The 19,048-nt window shown below is 45.7% G+C and overlaps 1 protein-coding gene across 2 annotated transcripts in view; it reads right to left on the reverse strand.

Annotated features, from left to right (window-relative positions):
* The window catches only part of SLC24A3 (solute carrier family 24 member 3), a 641,322-nt gene that overhangs the window by 138,746 nt on the left and 483,528 nt on the right, over positions 1–19,048 (reverse strand). For both annotated transcript variants that reach the window (XM_066387038.1, XM_066387037.1), the window contains 3 exons: positions 10,549–10,623; positions 6,480–6,564; positions 6,097–6,200 (listed from right to left, as the gene is read on the reverse strand). In XM_066387038.1, the coding sequence (XP_066243135.1) occupies positions 6,097–6,200; positions 6,480–6,564; positions 10,549–10,623 (264 nt within the window). The remainder of the gene's footprint in view (positions 1–6,096; positions 6,201–6,479; positions 6,565–10,548; positions 10,624–19,048) is intronic.

Consider the following 19,048-nt stretch of genomic DNA (forward strand, 5'->3'; position numbering starts at 1 on the left):
TATTCCTGTCTCTTCACAGGTTGAATAGCTTATGATTGCATCCTGGAAGTTATGTCTAGGAGAAGAGTGAGAGTTGAAGAATAATACTGTTTCTTTCCACTAGAATCTTCAAGGTCTTCTCTCATCAGCTGGCCAAGGTGACGTGATTATTCAGATTCCCTCAAGGGTTCATGAGCATGGGATAGGCTGCTCACCTCTGGTCAGCCCAACCCCCCACCCTGGCTTCCTGAGGAAGGGCCAGTCTCCCAGGTTTTATCAGGATTTGATTGGGGATTCCATGTAACCCTTATGGAGTATTTAATTTTAGGTATCATGTGGGAGATGAAACAGATGGAATTATTTCTTTCTGCTTATCAGATTAATATTATCCAGATTTTTTTTTTGGGGGGGTGCTCCCACGAAAATCCAGGTCTTCTGTGTCCTAATTGGAAGCAGAAAGTGCCTAGAATGGTAGCCATTATTATTATTATTTTTTCTTTTTTTTTTCTTTTTTTCCCATTTTTCTGAAGCTGGAAACAGGGAGAGACAGTCAGACAGACTCCCGCATGCGCCCGACCGGGATCCACCCGGCACGCCCACCAGGGGCGACGCTCTGCCCACCAGGGGGCGATGCTCTGCCCCTCCTGGGCATCGCCATGTTGCGACCAGAGCCACTCTAGTGCCTGAGGCAGAGGCCACAGAGCCATCCCCAGCGCCCAGGCCATCTTTGCTCCAATGGAGCCTTGGCTGCGGGAGGGGAAGAGAGAGACAGAGAGGAAAGCGCAGCGGAGGGGTGGAGAAGCAAATGGGCGCTTCTCCTGTGTGCCCTGGCCGGGAATCGAGCCCGGGTCCTCCGCACGCTAGGGGTAGCCATTATTTTTAACGTTAGAGGACATTCCCTTAATGCAAAATATCTTGTTCGAGAATACTTAATAGTCAGCCTGGTAATAATGCTTGTGTTTCATTCAAGGAAGTGAGAGAGAGACCCAGCAGGGGGCTTATGTTTAAAGGCTTAGTCTTGAGTTTGCAGCAATTACTTTATGGGCCCCATTCGTATCTTCCCACCTTTACACTTTCAGGCCCTTTCAACTGCCAGGCCCTTTGTCTCTTTGCTTGGGGGTTTTCTCTGGGTCCCAAAGTTCACGCTGCCCATGCCCAGCAAGCTGGAATATAAGGGAATTCATGTTTCTCAGGAACAATCCTCCTCAATGCTTGGTGGAGGCTGGGGGATAGATACCCAGCCCCCTTCCCCACAAATGGAATAACTTCAAGGCCCGTGTTCTACACGGCCTCCCAGTTACCCAGAAGTTTATCTCAGCTGCCCACAGGAATAGTTTGCTTGCTGACACAATTTCCTTGGCTACTTTCTGTTCCCTGTCTCACTTCCCCACTTCCTGACTGGCATGTCCTGGGATCACCTTTTAGATAAACTACTTGAACTTAGAATTGTTGCTTAGATTGTCCTTCTGGGGAAACCCAATTGAAGGCAGCTTTCAATTCAGATGTGCAAGCTCTGGGTGCTGCTCTGGTTTGTGTAAAGGGGTCAGCATGAACAGATGGGCAAACCCAGGCAAGATTAGATGGACCTCGCCAATGAACATCAGGCACATTTGGAGGATGCCAGGAGAGCTGATGTTGAAGCTCTTTATTACAAACTGGAGCCATCTGCCGGCCTGTAATAACTAGAATACAAAAGTCTTAATCTGGGATGCAGTTAAACTGTTTATTCTCTGTTTGTGGTTATGACTTTAAAGCTTAACATGCTTGGTGGATTAAATTTATAAATACATTATTTTACAAAATTGAAATAAATTAGTATTCTCTGTTTGTTGTTACTTTTTGTTTTTAAATAATAATAAAAAAAATCTTGTTGGACCTCAGCCCTACAAATATTTTGTAGGGATGCCAAGAACCACTCTACAAGCCACTTTCTAAGAACAATTTTCTTCTTATCCCATAAAACTTCCCAAAGCACCTTAGGCGAACACCAAAGCACTGGATATGTTTGCAAACTGCAAATACAGTAGACATTTAATTATATCAGATTCATCAAAACCCTAATTGAGACAGGAACTCAAACCTTATGCCTTAATTACTTTAATTTCAGATGAGTCCCTTCATGCTGGAGCACATTAGAGAGAAGCCCACAGCACGGGCTGGTAATCCTCACAGTCAGATGAAGTGGGGGGCAACACACATAACAATGCTAACTGAGGCCCTGATTGGATTTATTAATCAGTTCAATTGCCAATAACCATCCTTTACCGGGCCGTGCTGGTGCACAGGCTCCATCTCTCAGGAGAGTGGCTCAGTGTGCCAAGCACCGTCATTTCTCACTGATTTTCCTCTTCCTCCTACTGATGAGACAGCACACAGAGGTGAGGACCAGTTCTCTGAAATAGCTCTTCTAATAACATCTCCTAGTTTGGATTTTCTTTCTGGAGATAGACACAACTAAACATATCATTTATCTATACACTGTTTTTTTGGGATAACTGGAAAACTTGAGTGGGGTCTGAGGCTTAGATTGTAATCAAGTATTAATGTTAGCTTCCTGAGTTTGATAACTACTTTTTTTGTATCCTTGTTCGTAGGAAATACACACTAAATAATTTGTGATAGAATATCATATCCAAAAAGAATTCTGAAATGATCCAGCATCAAGAAAAAGGTTTTTGCATTATACTTGCAAATTTCTGTAAGTTTGAGATTGCTTCATGGTTTTAAAAAAGTTAGCTGCTAAAGAGTCTCTTAATTTTCTGACTGTAGCTAATTTAAGTGGTTTTACTGGTCAACTAAATGATTAGCAAATAAAGTAACTAAAATGTAAAAGGCGAAGTACATTTTAATAATTTAGAATTAAGGGCACTGGACAAACTTACTTTATTTTGATTAGTCTTAATGTTATTATAATGTTACCAATAAAACAAAAGTACAATTAAAAGATCATATGCATATATGTCATTCAACATTGATTTCTCTAAGAAATTGAACACTATACTAGACAAACTATGGATTAGACTAATGTGGCATATCTATATTATTAGGCCTGTGACAGTGTACTGTGTTTTAATTTGAGTATTAAATATTTTCCTTTATTTTACAGATTAAATAAAAATTTAGACATTTCTTTCCTACAAAGAGCATTAAATATACATAGTACAAAATGTACACAGGGGAAAATGAGAAAATATATTCCCTATTCATGGAATCAAGAGATTTTATCCTCTAGGGTAGAAAATAAGTTACATGTGTATATTAGGAAAATACAAAGATTAACACATTACAAAAATCGTATGTTTTTAAGTAGGACAGTTGATATCTTCTGCCAGAGAAGAGAAATAGATTATTTAATAATGTTTCTATTGTTTTCGGAATTTGTGACCTAAAATTAATACAGGGTTGGGGTTAAAGTAACTTTACAGTTGTTTGTATGGAAAATAATATAATAATTAATAAATAATATAAGAATAAACTGTTTTTCATACTCACTACTGTAAACTCACTTTGCCCTAATCTGTACAAGTCAGTTAATTGAACATTTCAGCTGACGAAATTCTGTTTAAGCAAGGAATTCATAAACATATAAGAGCTCACCAATGAATCAATTGTTGGGGAATTAAAAAGAAATAATTAAGAAATGTGGATTTCATAAAAGGCAAAGGCTAGAAGCCCATGTGCAGCACGGCGGAGCTCTTGCACGTGTTGAAGACAGTCCTTCCTTTAGTGGGGCAGGGTACAACTTCTGTGTAGAGTTTGGATTTTCTTAGAAGACCTTCTACCTGACCCTCCCCTTCCCTTGCATGGGACATCCAGCTGCTGTTCCACAAGTTAGTTATAAGTGCCTCCGCTGGCTGGTTAAATTATTGCAGTGACCCAGGGTGGAATGTGGAGGTGACAGACCCAGAGATCACAACTCTTCGGAGAGCTGATAATAGGGTCTCACTTTTGTTGAGCATTTACTGTGTGGGCCAGGTGCTGTTTGCTGAACATGGTATGCTTCACCCCTGTGGCGATGCTAGGAGGTAGGTGCACTTGTACACACTGAGGCTTAAAGAGGCAAACAGCTTCTCCAAGTCACCACAGCCAGCAAATGGCAGTCAGCATTCAAACCCAGGCCAGTCCAATTCATTTTGCTTCCTCTGCAAAGAATTTGGGGATTTTATAAAATCCTGAAGAAGAGAGCTATGTGGCTTTGAGACTCCCCAAGCAGGCACAGGACAAGGAAAGACAGAAGAAATGCTTGGCACCCAGAATCATCATGTGGGCAATTCTAACACTGCCGTAGTTGCTACTTCTGTCCATGGTCATTGCGGGGCTGTGAGATGAGCTTGGCAAAGACCTTCTGGCGGGTAAAGTGACTGATACCAGCACTTGCTAAAGTTCAGGAAGCAATTTGCCTTTTAAGCAGGTGTTCGTACAATGCCAGTGATGAATTACATTGCTAATGAATTATGAAACACAAAAGCATTCAAGCCATTTCATATGTAATTAGTTGTGTGGCATTTAGTAGACATATCCCAGTCATTTGTTTCATTTCCTTACATTATTTGGGCTTGCCTTTGCATCAAGTTTTCAGGTACAAATGACTAATGAACTAATGACAACACTAATATTCATACTGCTAATGGTGTCAATACTAATTAAGAGTGCTAAGAACAACAGGCTCTTCTGCAGGACGTGGTTGTTCATCTCCCACTCAGACGAGAGCCTGTGAAGCGCACACGGAACTGAAGGCAGAGACTTTTTTGTACTAAGTACATTTATAGGAGAGCTAAAAACATCACATTGTGGGTCCACAAAATCTAAGACCAGAGGAGATAATCGACCAAAAGAATGAAGGAAGAAAATGTTCAGTCTAGCAAGTTGGGCAGAACTCAATAACTGCGTTTGGACACAGCTGTTCCTTTTCAGAGGTAACTGTCCACCTGTGGGCTTAGGAGCTGACTCCTGATAAGGCCAGGGTGTCCCTCAGCCTGTCACCCCAAAGAAACAAACTCACCAGGCTACCTGAACAAATACATGTGCACAAAGATGGCGGCAGTGAAAAGCAGGCAGTGCAGAACAGCAATGGTGCGCGAGCACATCCTGCCTTAGCCACCCTCTGGCCCGCGTTAGAGACACGGCAGCACTGGCACTGTGGCCAGCTGGCTGAATGACAGAGGGACCAAGAAGAGGGTTTGGGAGAGAATTCGCAGGAGCTTTCTTTAGTCCTTCATACCAACCAGCCACTTCTGCTCAAGACCCTGTATCCTCCACAGCAAGGGAGCGGGTTAAGACCCCAGGAGCCTCAATACTGCAAGTGGAGCAGCCTGGATGGGCTTCTAGAAGTCACTTTTCCTAGAAGATACTCAGAGTCTGGGGTGTTCTGGCAAAAAGCCCAAGACCGTGTTGTTTCTAAATAGAATTCCCACAAAGAAGCTGGGACCCGAGGGCGGGCAGGATGGCTGCCAGCCCGTTAGCCGCTGCGAGGCCACGGATGCTGGAGAGCCTCGCACTTCAGTGACTTTGGGTGTCTACCCAAGACTTTCTAAAACACACACCAGAGTTCATAAAGGACAAAGACCCCATGACTACCCCTGGCCGTGGAAAAGTCTTCATAGATAAAATGCGGGCATGCAAAGTCCCTCATGACCCCAAAAGTAAGCTAAAGTGAACATGTTAAAATGCTTGATGGCCGCAGGAAAAGACTAAGACGGGGTCCTCAACTGTGATGAATGCAAACTGCTCTTAGCAGAAAAAAGACTGTCATTTCCTGTCACCTCCTCCCCCATTTACTCTATTTCCATTGAAGCAAAACCATACCTAAAACCGTTTCAGGTCTTCCAATTCAGATCAATAATATCAGAAATGAGTGTGACACCTTCAGCTTCATGGCCCATGTCTTCAGGCTGGTTAATTATGTACATGAGCCTGAGCACTCTAGTCCATCACCATGGAGACCAAATAATGGTGCTCGAGAATTTCCAGTCCATGTGAGCCAGCCTTCTGGGGTGTGAGATCCCCTGTCGTCACTGCTCGAGACCACTGGCCCCAAGCTGGCTGTGCTCCTGCCAGAGTGGCCCTGCCTCACGGCGCGCCACGCCTGCCAGACACCACCTCTGCCGCCACTCTTACCTGCCCAGCGAAGAGCCCGCAGACTCCAATGATGCACAGGATGTTGAACACCGCCGAGCCCACGATGGTCCCAACCCCCACGTCGCCCTTGGTGATGAAGACACCTGAAAGATAGACCAGACGTCAGCCTGGCTATTGTGGCTGCGGAGAACTTTCTTAGGTGTTCGGACGTTCACAGAGGATCTACAGGGAACAGCCGAGGACTGTAGGGAGCCTCCTAACCTGCACTGGGGACACTGCCCCACAGGAGCACTGGTATTGGGTCTGGGACACGGCCATGCAAAGTCAAAGCATCACCTTAATGAAATAATCAAGCATGACAACCACAGAGCCCGTGTCCTTCAGAGAGGGCAGGGCTGAGATGTCTCCAGGTCATCACCTACCTATGACGGATGTGAACAGCTCTGGGGCCGAACTGCCCGCCGCCATGAACGTGGCCCCAGCCACATCTTCACTGAGCTGCAGGCTCTACAGAGGAGCAAGGACAAAGCACAGGTGAGACGGATTCATCCTGGGGACCCTGTGACTCCCAGGTCTCAAGCTTGGTCCTTTCTCTGCCTCCTCCCAGAGCTTGGCCACTCCTGCCCGCCACCCCCCTCCTGCTGGGCCACGGCTCCTGTCATTGTCCTCCTCGGGGAGTAGGAACAGGAAGAGGCTGCATGCCCACTGGAATAAAGGCTCTTGACAAGATCTAGGTGTCCCCAACCCCAACGCCCACAGGGGCCATGCAGATAACAAGGAGAACTGACGTGGCCACCGTGAGGCACGGGGGACATGCACCTCCTTTTTAGAGTCAGTGCCACCCAGTTTCCTCTGAATTGCCAAATGTCTTTGTTTTTAAATTAAACTAATTGTGGTGACATTGGCTAATAATAACATTAAGTTTCAGGTGCCTATAGTTATAATACAGCATCTACATACTGTGTGCTTATTACCCAAAGTCTAGTGTCCTTTTGTCCAAGTATCAAAAAAAATTTTTTTTAAGAGATGCCAAAAATCTACATGTTTAAATGCAAAATATCCTGATTTTTTCAATATCATGTCAATCTCGGGCTAAATTAGGCTCATGGTATCCAGCTTTTTAAGCCTTGGTTCTAAGAGGCTACGGAGGCTTTGGGGGTGGGGGAAGGTCACCCTCCTGAAACCCATCTCCTATCCTCAAAGCAACTGAAACCCTGGGATAGGGAAAGTGAGGGGTGAGTTGCCAAGATTTTCTACACAGCAAACTCTCCAGGCCACCCTGGCTGTTAATCCAAAGGTGATTTGCAAGAAGACAAGACAAATACACAGAAGAGGCTGGTTAGTGTGTTCAGCTTGTTTACTTCCAGAAATGACTCAGAAAGTGAGCTGCGGGCTGTCAGCAAGGAGTGAGTTCCTCCTGGCGTCCCAGCTGAGAGAGGCTGGTCTGGGATGACACACTCCCCAGCGGCACCAGCGGCTGCACTTCCTTGTTCCGCCATGGAGGGGCAGCATGGCCATGGCGTAGGCTGCAGGAGCCCTAATGGTGCACTTGAATCTGGAATCCTGGGGTTCCTCGCTCTCGACTGAACAGATAAACCTCATGGGATTCTGAGGGGCCCTCAGATGGTGATGCTCATACCTCAAGTTGGAAGGTGTGGTTGAGGGCATCCCGGCATCCTGTCTCACCAGGAGCAGGGAGTCTGTGGGAAGGTCTCTCTCCTAGGGTGGTTTGCCAAGACTTGGCAGAGCTGTGAGCCTTGCATCATCGTGCCCCCTCTAGCTCGGGCTCCCTGATGGGGCATTAGCTGTGGACTCCACACCTGGAGAGCGTGTCCAGCTCCTCTCTCTCCTTCACCCACTCAGTTGGCTATTCCTCCGTATCTCCTGATGTCCTGTCCTCTTTCTCTCCCGATTCACTCTGGCCAGGGCAACGTCTCACTGGCTGCTGAGAATCCCCGTGAAGGTGTCTTCCTGCCTCTGCATTCCTTCCATCTACCAGAACATAGTTGTCAAAGGCCTTCCAGCTCCGCCTGGGCACCGAACAACATCTCCCACCCTAGGCCAGCATTCTCCAGGCTCACTTCATGCTCTTCAGGCCCTGTGTGCCCTGCTGGCCCTACAGCTCAGATGCCTCTATGTTCAAATACCATTCCTGGAAATGCAAAGCCACTGAGACTCTCTCCCTGGGCAACTCCAATCCAGCTCCTGTGTGAGCCCTTCCTTGGCCCCTGGCTGAATCCCCTCTTCCTCCCCTTTTCTGTCTCGGCACACTCCAGTGTCCCTGCGCTCACCCAGCCCCTGTGTGTACCCCTCAAGTGCTGCTCTGCACCCTGTGCCCCACAGCCCCTTGGATGGGAGGGACCGCTGTGTTTTGTCTTATTTCCTGTGGGTGTGCTTGTGGGTTTTATGGGTTTCCTCATTTGAATAAACACATTCTGTTCAATTGCTAGAACAGGGTCTTCGCCATTTTTTTTTAAAGCTGTGTGGAAAAGAGAAAGAGAGTAATTTGCTTCCCATGAAAAATAAACCACCAAATAATGGTATTTCAGAGATCACAAATGACCCCAATTACAAGGGTGTCAGAGTGTCTTCCTCTTCCACGCGAGGCGACCCTGTTCTCATGTTAATGTTCCGTGAACAAAGGGCTTCCACAGCTGCCCACTGTCCACCTCAGACACCTCCTCCTACTTCCACTGCACAGTGGAAGCCACCCCCAGGGTCTCTCTAGGGTTACTGTGGAATGATTCTTTGATTTTTTTTTTTTTTCATTTTTTCCGAAGCTGGAAACAGGGAGGCAGTCAGACAGACTCCCGCATGCGCCCAACCGGGATCCACCCGGCATACCCACCAGGGGGCGATGTTCTGCCCCTCTGGGGCATCGCTCTGTTGCATCCAGAGCCATTCTAGCGCCTGAAGCAGAGGCCACAGAGCCATCCCCAGCGCCCGGGACATCTTTGCTCCAATGGAGCCTCGGCTGCGGGAGGGGAGGGGAGAGACAGAAAGGAAGGAAAGGGGGAGGGGTGGAGAAGCAAATGGGCGCTTCTCCTGTGTGTCCTGCCGGGAATCGAACCCGGGACTCCTGCACGCCAGGCCGATGCTCTACCGCTGAGCCAACCGGCCAGGGCCTTTGATTTTTTTAAGTACACAAAACTCACAGGTTTCCAGGATATAGAAGAAACTGCTTAAGGTAGTGGTTCTCGAGCTATGGTTTCAGATATATGTATAGCCTCAGCAGCACCTGGAAACTTACTAGAAATGGAACTTCTGGTCCCTCCTAATTCCCAAGATCTAGTAAATCTGACACTTGGGGGCAGAAAAGGAGGAACGGAGAGGGACAACATAATTTGAGAACTACAAAGAAACTTGCGTTCCAGATGAGAGGTGAATCTGGGAGAGATCCCTTCCGAAAAGGGATTCTGAATTAAAAACAGAGTAAGACAGAAAGCTTCCAGATAAGGGAAACTGTATTTCTTGTTTTTTTTTTTTATCATTTATTTTTTATATTTTATTAAGTGAGAGACAGGGAGGCAGAGAGATTGACTCTTGCATGCACCCCGACTGGGAGATGCTCTGCCCATCTGAGGCCACTGCTCCATTGCTCAGAAACTGAGCTATTTTAGCGCCTGAGGCAAAGCCATGGTGCCATCCTCAGCACCTGGGGCCAACTTGCTCAAACCATTTGAGCCATGGCTAAGGGAGAGAGAGAGAGAGAAAAAGAGAGAAACAGAGGGAGAGAGACAAAGGAGAAGAAGAGGAGTGGAGAAGCAGATGGTCACTTCTGTGTGCCCTGACTGAGAATTGAACCCAGGCCTTCCAATGCTCTACCGCTGAGTCAACTGGCCAGGGCTGGAAACTATGTCCATTTCAAAACAGACAAAAAGATTAAAGAGGCACAAGAATTAGAGTTCTAGATATGCTGAGTATTTCTGATGAAAAGGATCCTGCTTGGTGTTTAGCCTGGCATCACTGGGCAGACTGTGAACAGAGTCTGTTTCCTCATCTCTGTGGCCAATTCTTTCATCTTCTCACCTCTGAGGCCCCTGCGTGGAGCATTTCTGTTCACAGGCATAGAGTAAGGGTCACAGATGTGTGTGGCTGAAGACTTCTCACTGACAAGGATTCCATGAACCACCAAAGGAAGGTTATGAAAGCAGAAAGGACTGGAGGAGAGGAAGATGGACAAAATGACAGGAAGGAAGGAAGAGCGGGATTTAAAAGAGGAAAAGAATATTGGAAACAGAACACAAAAGCACCATGAGCAATGACCAAATGGACAGGTAGAGCTGGCTGTGTGTGTCAAAGCCCAACTACAGATGGGTGTCCTGAAATTCTAAGCAGATCGCTGAAGCTTTTGTGCTAATATTGCCCACCACTCTGAAGCCTGCTGCTGCCTGTGTTCCTATCTGGGTTGCAGAGAGGCTCCCCAGGACCCCGGTGGAGCAGGCTGCTGCAGTACCAGTGCCCAGACGTGCTGGGAATCAAGGCACATACCTCACAGATCTTTTCCAAGGAGGGGACAAAGAAGTCGTCACACACAATGGCCAGCGCGTAGAACATGTACATGGCCTGGAAGAGAGGAGAGGAGGAGAAAGGATTAAATTCAGAGTCAGGGAAGAACCACAGGCTGAGGATCTGGCTACCCTCTATTTCAATATCATCCTCTGTCACCAAGAGTTCAACATCTTACTCAGAGTAAGAACAAAGTCTTTGTAATGGCTGTGAGGTCTCGCGTGATCTCACCCCCTCCTCTCTGACACTGTCACCTACCACTCTCCCCCTTGTGAATCTCCTTGTTCTCGAAACATGCCATGGACTCCTGTTTCATAGCCTTTGCACTTTCTGTTCCCTCTGCTGGGAACACACTCTCCCCAGATCACCTTGGCTCACTACACCGTGTCCTTCAAGCCCCTGGATCAATGTCAACCAAGAGTCTAAGAGGCCTTGGACTCTCCTCCTTCCCATTTGTCTCTGTTCCTCTACCCCGTTTTGTTTTTCTTGACATGTTATATGTGAAAATCGTATTTGTTTGCTCTCTGTCTTTCCCATTAGAAGTCCATGAGAATATGGCACTCAGCACAGAGCCTGGTGTATAGTAGGTGCTCAATAAATATATGCATAATAAAGAAATAAATAAGTGAATACTTCCAAATGAGCTTGTTCACTCTCCTCTTCCCTGCAGGACAGTCTCTGCAATCTTACTTTCACTTCTTTGATCTGCTATGACCAGGCCATAAATCACCTCTCCACCTTATCCAATCCCATGTTTCCTTTCTAACTAATGAAATCTTATTTGGATTCCATTGTTGGATGACCACACAGTGTCCACCCTCCAGTCCTTCTAATGGGGCCCCTGTTATATTCAAATATCCACCCTATCCCATGTGGAAGGTAACCCCACCTTTTCCTTCAGGAGTGGATATTGATTGGCCAATTAGTGTGTAGTTGTCCCCAGTGATTGCTATAGGTTCAGGGTTGGGCACATGACCTAAGCAGGCCCAATCAGATGGCAGGAAAGGCTTTATAGTTCTTGAGAGAGGGAGCTGTTTCTTACCCCCCAGCACTGGCTGTGGCCAAAGAGACTGGGAGCACTGATTGTCATTGGCAGCCATATTGAGGCAAATATAATTTGAAATGAAGTTGACATTCCATCAACTCAATGGCATCTATGAGCCACCGATCATGTGGTGCTAGGGCCCACCCTGCCTCTAGACTTCATAACACAACATGTTGGCATGCAGGACAGATTGATTTGGAGTTCCCTGTTCCTCATAGCCCAAAACATCTAACGGATGTGGTTGCTCATCCCTCAAGTTCCAACAGCCTCTAACTTTTTCACCAGATAGTACCTTTTCCTTTTGAGAACTGCCCCATGCGAAAGGTCTCCAGTCACCACTGGCCACGTCCCTCACCACAGGGCAGAGGCACGGGACCTGGGCTAGCCACCAGAGCACCACTTCCCTTCACACAGTGGTGGGTGAGCAGAAGGTCTGCCAGGGGTTCACAGAGAAGCTGGGAGGGGGGCTCTCTCCTTCTGATGTGTAAATATCACCCCCGTCTGGGGCTGCTGGGGGCAGCTGAGAGCCTGCCTGAGAATGCAGCTCACACCAGGAGACGGGACAGGCATGTGCGTGCACGCCCCCCCCCCCCCACACACACACTGGTGCCCAGCGACACCATGAGTATTCTGCACCCAGCTCAGTCTGAACCCAAAGTGGACTTTCAATCTCATGAGCTGACAATTCATTCTTTTCCACTTAGGCTGAGTTAACTTTCTATCATTTACAATTGTCCTTCTTGAAGCTGTCTGTAGCAACCCAAGCACGAAATGGTCTCTCTGGCCTTTGACTCTTGGCTGTTGAACTAATTCAGACACCCTCCCCCTCCTTTATGAGCTTGTTTTCTTCTTTTTACATGTATGTGTTTCATCTCTTCAACCAGATTGTAAGATTCTAAAGTACATCTTAATACTGATTCTGTGCTAGTATCACCCAAGTGCACAAAAACATATGCACCAAAAATATTCTTTTCAAAATGTTGACTATAAAAAATTATCAGCCTGACCAGGCAGTGGCACAGTGGATAGAGCGTTGGACTGGGATGCAGAGGACCCAGGTTCGAGACCCCGAGGTCGCCAGCTTGAGCAAAGCTCACCAGTTTGGACCCAAGGTCGCTGGCTCGAGCAAGGGGTTACTTGGTCTGCTGAAGGCCCACGGTCAAGGCACATATGAGAAAGCAATTAATGAACAACTAAGGTGTGACAACGAAAAACTGATGATTGATGCTTCTCATCTCTCTCCGTTCCTGTCTGTCTGTCCCTATCTATCCCTCTGACTCTCGCTCTGTCCCTGTAAAAAAAAAAAATAAAATAAAAAAAAAATAAAAACCCAACAAAATATACCATAAGGGATGGGTTATATAAACTGTAATTCATCATTCAATGAAAATACTGTTAATAGAGATTATTTAAATCCACATTTAGTGACAAGGAAAGGCATTTATACTACATTGTTAAATGAAAAATGTTATAAAATAATGCGTACAATCTCCTTTTTTGTTACATTATGTGTAAGAATGCAAACATATATGCACACTTATATAAGGGTATTTGCATATAAGGGTTTGCAAGGCCATAAATCAAAATAGCTTCTTCAGTGGTTGATGTGACTCTGCATGTATTTATAATTCTTACCCATATTTTCTGATTTTTTTTACCTTGAACTTGGATTTCTTGTGTGAGTTTTGTAGGTGGTGGGAGATTGGAGAGGGAGCAGCTGTGTCTTTTACTTTACTCCACTCCGAGGAGCCTGGGAAACCTGGCATGTAGAGAAGCTTTAGAAAGAATTTTCTATTTATTTGTTTGTTCATAACCTGTACAAAATTATCTGCCTTTGGGGCATTTTTTCTGAAAATGTCACTTAAAGAGTTAATGCTGTATTTTATAGCTTTGTTGATGGGTCAGAATATACATTCCAAATTGTAATGGACTCAAATTCTCTTTTGCATAATGACCTATCTGATCCAATGATGTGCAGACTTTATCATGATCTTTGAAGGACAGCCAAATGCAGTAATTAGAATACAGAGTGTATACTTTTGAATTAGCCAAGACCTCAATAAGCCATCTGTAGTTGACATACTCAACTCACTGAAACAGCCAATGCTGCTTGGAAGTCCATAAACCATCTCTTTGGAGATGGTCTATATTCCAATATTACATATTGATCTTGTTTCAAGGCAAGAAGCCCTAACACATTGCAGTATCAGCGCTTAGACTGGGATGAGAAATGAATAGATCTGTCAGACTGTGCTTTCAAGGCTGATGGCTAGTGAAAACCAAATTATTCATTCATCTATTGGTGGACACTTATGCTACTTCCATATCTTGGCTTTTGTAAATAATGCTACAATGAACATAAAGGTGTAAATGTTCTTTCACATTAGCATTTTAGTTTTTTTCAGATCCCCTAAAGTGGGATCACTGGGTCATAAGGCAGTTATCTTTTTAAATTTTCTGAGGAAACTCCATACTGTTTTCCACAGTAGCTGCACCAATCTGCATTCCCACCAGCAGTGCACAAAGGTTCCTTTTTGCCCACATCCTCACCAACACTTGTTTGTTGATTTACTGATGATGGCCATTCTGATAGGTGTGAGGTGATATCTCATTGTGGATTAATTTGCATTTCTCTGATGATTAGTGATGTTGGGCATCTTTCCATAAGTCTATTGGCCATCTGTATGTCCTCTTTAGGAAAGTGTCTGTTTAGGTCTTCTGCCCATTTTTTAAATTGGGTTGTTTGTTTTTTTTGGTGTTGAGTTGTATGAGTTGACTATATTCCCTATGCTGAACTTTGCATCCATCCCCCTATTTTGAAACTACCAATTTATATTTCTTAATTTCTTTACCTTTTTCACTCACCCCTTCAACCGCCCTCCCCTCTGGCAACCATCAGTTTGTTCTCTGTGTCTATGAGTCTTTTTCTGTTTTGTTTGTTCATTTATATTGTTCTTTAGGTTCTGCATGTATGTGAAATCATATATTAATCTTTCCCTATCTGACTTATTTCACATAGCGTAATACCCTTTAGGTCCATGCATACCGTTGCACATGGTAAGATTTCATTATTCTCATGGCCAAGTAATATTCCATGGTATGTATGTCCCAGCACATTTTTATCCACTACTAATAACCACGTATGGTGTCAGGTGGTACTTGAAATACCACTTTGTAAAATATATGATTGTTTAACCACTATGCTATAAACCTGAAACTAATATAATATTGAATGTCAACTGTAATTGAAAAATAAAATAAGTAAGCCACATTTGCTCTTATGCACAGGGCAGTGCGAGGTAGGGACTCCCATTCTCAATCAGAAATCTTGTGTCAATGACCCCTCTAGATACCTGGAGAGCTCCACCAGGTGATGGGACTCCTTTCTACCTCTTGGCTTCTAAGGGTAGGTCTGCCACTTGCTTACAAGAAACTCAGCTCTAATTCTCTGCCATGTTGCCTACTGGAAATCAGGTCCCCAAACAAGCAAACAAACAAGCAAACAAAGCTGAATAAGATGCTGATGGGGAAGTAGGCATGTGGGAAGGGCTCAGGGGAGATAAGGAAACTGTATTTTCTGCTGAATTTTGCTGTGAACCTAATACTACTCTAAGAAGAATTCTACTACTACCAATAAAACAAAAATAAAACAAATGTACAAAGTCAAACTTTAAGATGCAGAGAACTTACCGGTATTGTTGGCACTGTTAATACAACTGGCCCAAATATTTTAGAAAGTGAAGCATTTTTCTTTTAATTTGATCATCCTATATTTCCAAAGGATATATTGTAGGAAGATGGGCGGAAATTAGACTGTTGTCCTGAGACATGCCTTTTTTTTTTCTGAGACATGTCTTAGTGCGGACTTTGGGACGCCAAGCCCCGGCAAGCACTGATAAGATTGTTTACAGGAAACAGCTGATCCCTATGGCCTTTTCTTGCATACCTGAAAGGTTTAGTTAATCATCCTTCTCTGCACCTGAATCCAGTCTAGACTAATTTGGCCCAGGCTCTGCTAATTTGCTTGATGAGCAAAGAGATCAATAAATATGATGAGGCTGCAGAGATCTGGGCTCTCAGTCCTAGAGGCTGGGAATCCCCTGTACCCATCTTTTCTGTATGTTGTGTCTTGTGTGTTTTCCTTAAGTCCTGCAGTGGCTTCCTTTTGTGCATACCCATTGCCGAGCTGGTCTCAGCAATATATTATCATTGATGTTAATAATATTAATAATAATAATAATAATAATAGAATATGTGCCACTATTCATTGGGTTAGGAATTCAGGCATGCTCTTGGTACTTTAAAAAGATTATGTCACTTAATTCTCTCAATTCCTATGGGAGGCAGGGATACCCATTTCCCTGACAAGTTAGAGACTAGTGTCTTGTTTAAGGACACATAGCCAGCAAACGTCAGGGCTTGGGTTTTAATCCAGGACTATCTCTGAGCCTTCCCAAGGGGCCCAGCTGCCTCCCCATACAGAGGTAATCTCCAATTCACTACCCTATTGCCACTTTCTGTCTTCAGATTGCCTACTAATAATCTGTCTTCCTCAAGCATACTGAGGGAGGTACAGTTTCAGAATCCCAGCCATCCTTTTTAAGGGGCTGCTGGTCAGAGCCATTGATGTCCTTTATTATTTCATTATTATTAGAAGTTTTATTTTGATTGCACGCTCACATAAAATATGCCATTATGTATGAAGTATGCTCAGCATGAACCCAAGTGAACCCTGGCCTCCTCTTTATTTTCAGTGGCTCCCTATTTTCCTTTAAGTGAAGGGACCATGAACACTGCTGTGATGAAGATTTTAAAATATACATCCTTTTCCATTTCTAGAATATATTTCCAGATGTGGAACTATTGAGTAATGTTCTTTTTACCAGGTGCACTACAAAATGCAAGACAGATATGAATCTCAAAGATGCTGGAGCTGGCTCCATACCCTAGGACATCCCATATGTGCTGCAATTTGAGCCGGAATCTGAGCCGGTGGTCGGGCAGTAGCAAACAGAAGTAGCAAATGTAGGATATGTTCTAGAAATGATGAGTAAGGGGTGTCTGAAGAAGAGGATGGGGCCTAGTTGAGCTACAACTCAAGCCTCATGACCACGGGGCTCCTCTTCCCTGGAACGGACCCGGGCCCTTGGTACGGGAATCTGTCCTTTGGCGTTGATCATGGGATGCCTGGACCACGAGCTGTGTTTGATGTCTGTGTACCTGGGAGGCAGCAGCTGTGTCCTTCATACATTCACACCCACAGTGTCTCATGGGGTTGACACAGAATGAGGGCCCCTTTACACAAGGTGAGCGGATTCCAAGGTGGTGTTCACAGAGCAGTTGCTGTCCCTTGGAAGCCATCGAGGGAAATGCCCAAGGAGCATGGACGGGCACAGTGCTGCTGAGAGGTGGCCTGGAGCCCTGCGGGAAGGCCAGGGTGGGAAAGGACCCCACACACAGTCCCGGACTTGACACTTCTAGGCAGCACGCGCTTGAGCTGCTCTCCTGACCTCGCTGGGCCTTCAACACGAGCCCAGGCGTACCACGCTCTCTACATGGGGAGTAGCGGGCATCTTTGTTAGTGAAAAGGGCTGTTGCAGGGAGAAAATGGAAACAAATGAACAAAGGGGTTTGAACACAGCAAAGCACCTCCTGCAACAACAACCATCCCATGAGGACATGCCCAGCTAGTCTGCTGGAGACACACAGGGAAGAGCCGAGTCACCCCCCTCCCCCATGTCTGTCCTAATAGGCCGTCAGGAATCAGGTGACAAGCAGCTAACCCTTGGGCATGGGCAGGCCCAGCTCATGAGACTGGCCAAGCTCAATCTGGTTCCACTGAACCCGAAACACTCAAAGGCTGCCTGTTTATTGCTGGATGTCAGCAAGGTTTAGAGAGCCATTTGTTACACAGCATTATTTTGGCAATAGGTACAGCTACAGCCCAGGTGACAGAAAGAGCCACATTGAAAACAATAATGTGAAGTACCTTCTAAAAAAACAGACATTCTGGGGTTTTTTGGGTGACAAAATACTCAGCTTTTTTACTGTCCCTGGAAAAGCCATGGCCATGTGACACTGCTTTGGTCAGTGAGAATGAGGGACAGATCCAACTAAAGTCACCCTTTCTTCCTGCTATGAACTTGGATGTGTGGAATGGCAGCAGCCATTGAGGACCGTGAGGCAACTGGCACGAGAATGTGCTCCGATATGCTAGGGGCGGCAGGGCCTGCGGGGGCCGTGCACCGGCTGGTCTGATGCCAGGACCCTCTCCCTCGTACCACGCGCGACGGTGAAGCCCTCTGCACCTGCTGCCCCCAGACGGGGTTCTGTTCTTTTTTTTTTTTTTTTTTTTAAATATTTTATTTATTGATTTTTAAAGAGAGGGGATAGAGAGAGAGAGAGATTGAAAGGGGAGGAGCAGAAAGCATCAACTCCCATATGTGCCTTGACCAGGCAAGCCCAGGGTTTCGAACCGGCAACCTCAGTGTTCCAGGTTGACGCTTTACCCTACTGCGCCACCACAGGTCAGGCCGGGGTTCTGTTCTTGCAGCTGTGCCTCCCTAACTGACACGGGGCACAGAAGATGAATTCTGCTGAGCAAGGGTAGTGAAGGCTTCCCAGAGGAAGTGGCTATTAAACAGGGATTCTGAAAGATGAAGACTTTCATCAAGCAGTTTCTGAGGTTGACGGGGACTAATAGAACGAAGAAACTTAGGTGACAGCGGTGAAACTGAAAAATACCTACAGTAACAAGAAAGTATTGTGGCTGGTGACTTAACGGAGGTGAAGAGGCCCGAGCTGAGACATCGAGCTGTATACAGAAGGGCTTCTGAAGGTGAGGGCGCTAACCCGCCGTGTGATGTAGCATCTGGAGCCGGCGGTTTTCACAGACAATTTCCTTTTACAGCCTCATCTGCGCTCCCGCCGCTCTGTTTTTAGTTTCAGGGAAGCTGGTGGTGGACAGGCAATTCCTAAGGAAGATCTACAGAACTCTGGCCTTAGCGGAAATTGTTCTAAATCTCCCAAGGAAGGTGCCTTGAATAATAACCAGAACAACCCTCCTTTTCCCTTCTCTGTTTTGTTCATAGTTTCAAGTGATCCTGTATGATTAGATTTTTTTTTAAAAAAGTTATTTCCTTTAAAATCATTTCCCTCTATTGTGGGCTCTGTATCTAATGGTTCAGTGACGGCATGTTGGGACTGAGTGACGTGCCCGCCCTCGGGGTCTGCTTGCCACGGCAGGCATCACTCATTGCACACGCTCATCACACCTGGTGACGAAGAGACACACACTAGCCTCCCAGCCAGACGAGGCTTCTGAACAAGAGGGTCTGGCTGGAGGCAGGCTGCAGGGAAGAGGAATGTAGCAGATGGCTCTGGGTGCTCCGGGTTCTACCACAGTCTTAGGCCGTATTCATTTAGAGCCCTGGTCGG

Source organism: Saccopteryx leptura, chromosome 5 (assembly GCF_036850995.1).
Source record: "Saccopteryx leptura isolate mSacLep1 chromosome 5, mSacLep1_pri_phased_curated, whole genome shotgun sequence".
Lineage (NCBI taxonomy): Eukaryota > Metazoa > Chordata > Mammalia > Chiroptera > Emballonuridae > Saccopteryx > Saccopteryx leptura.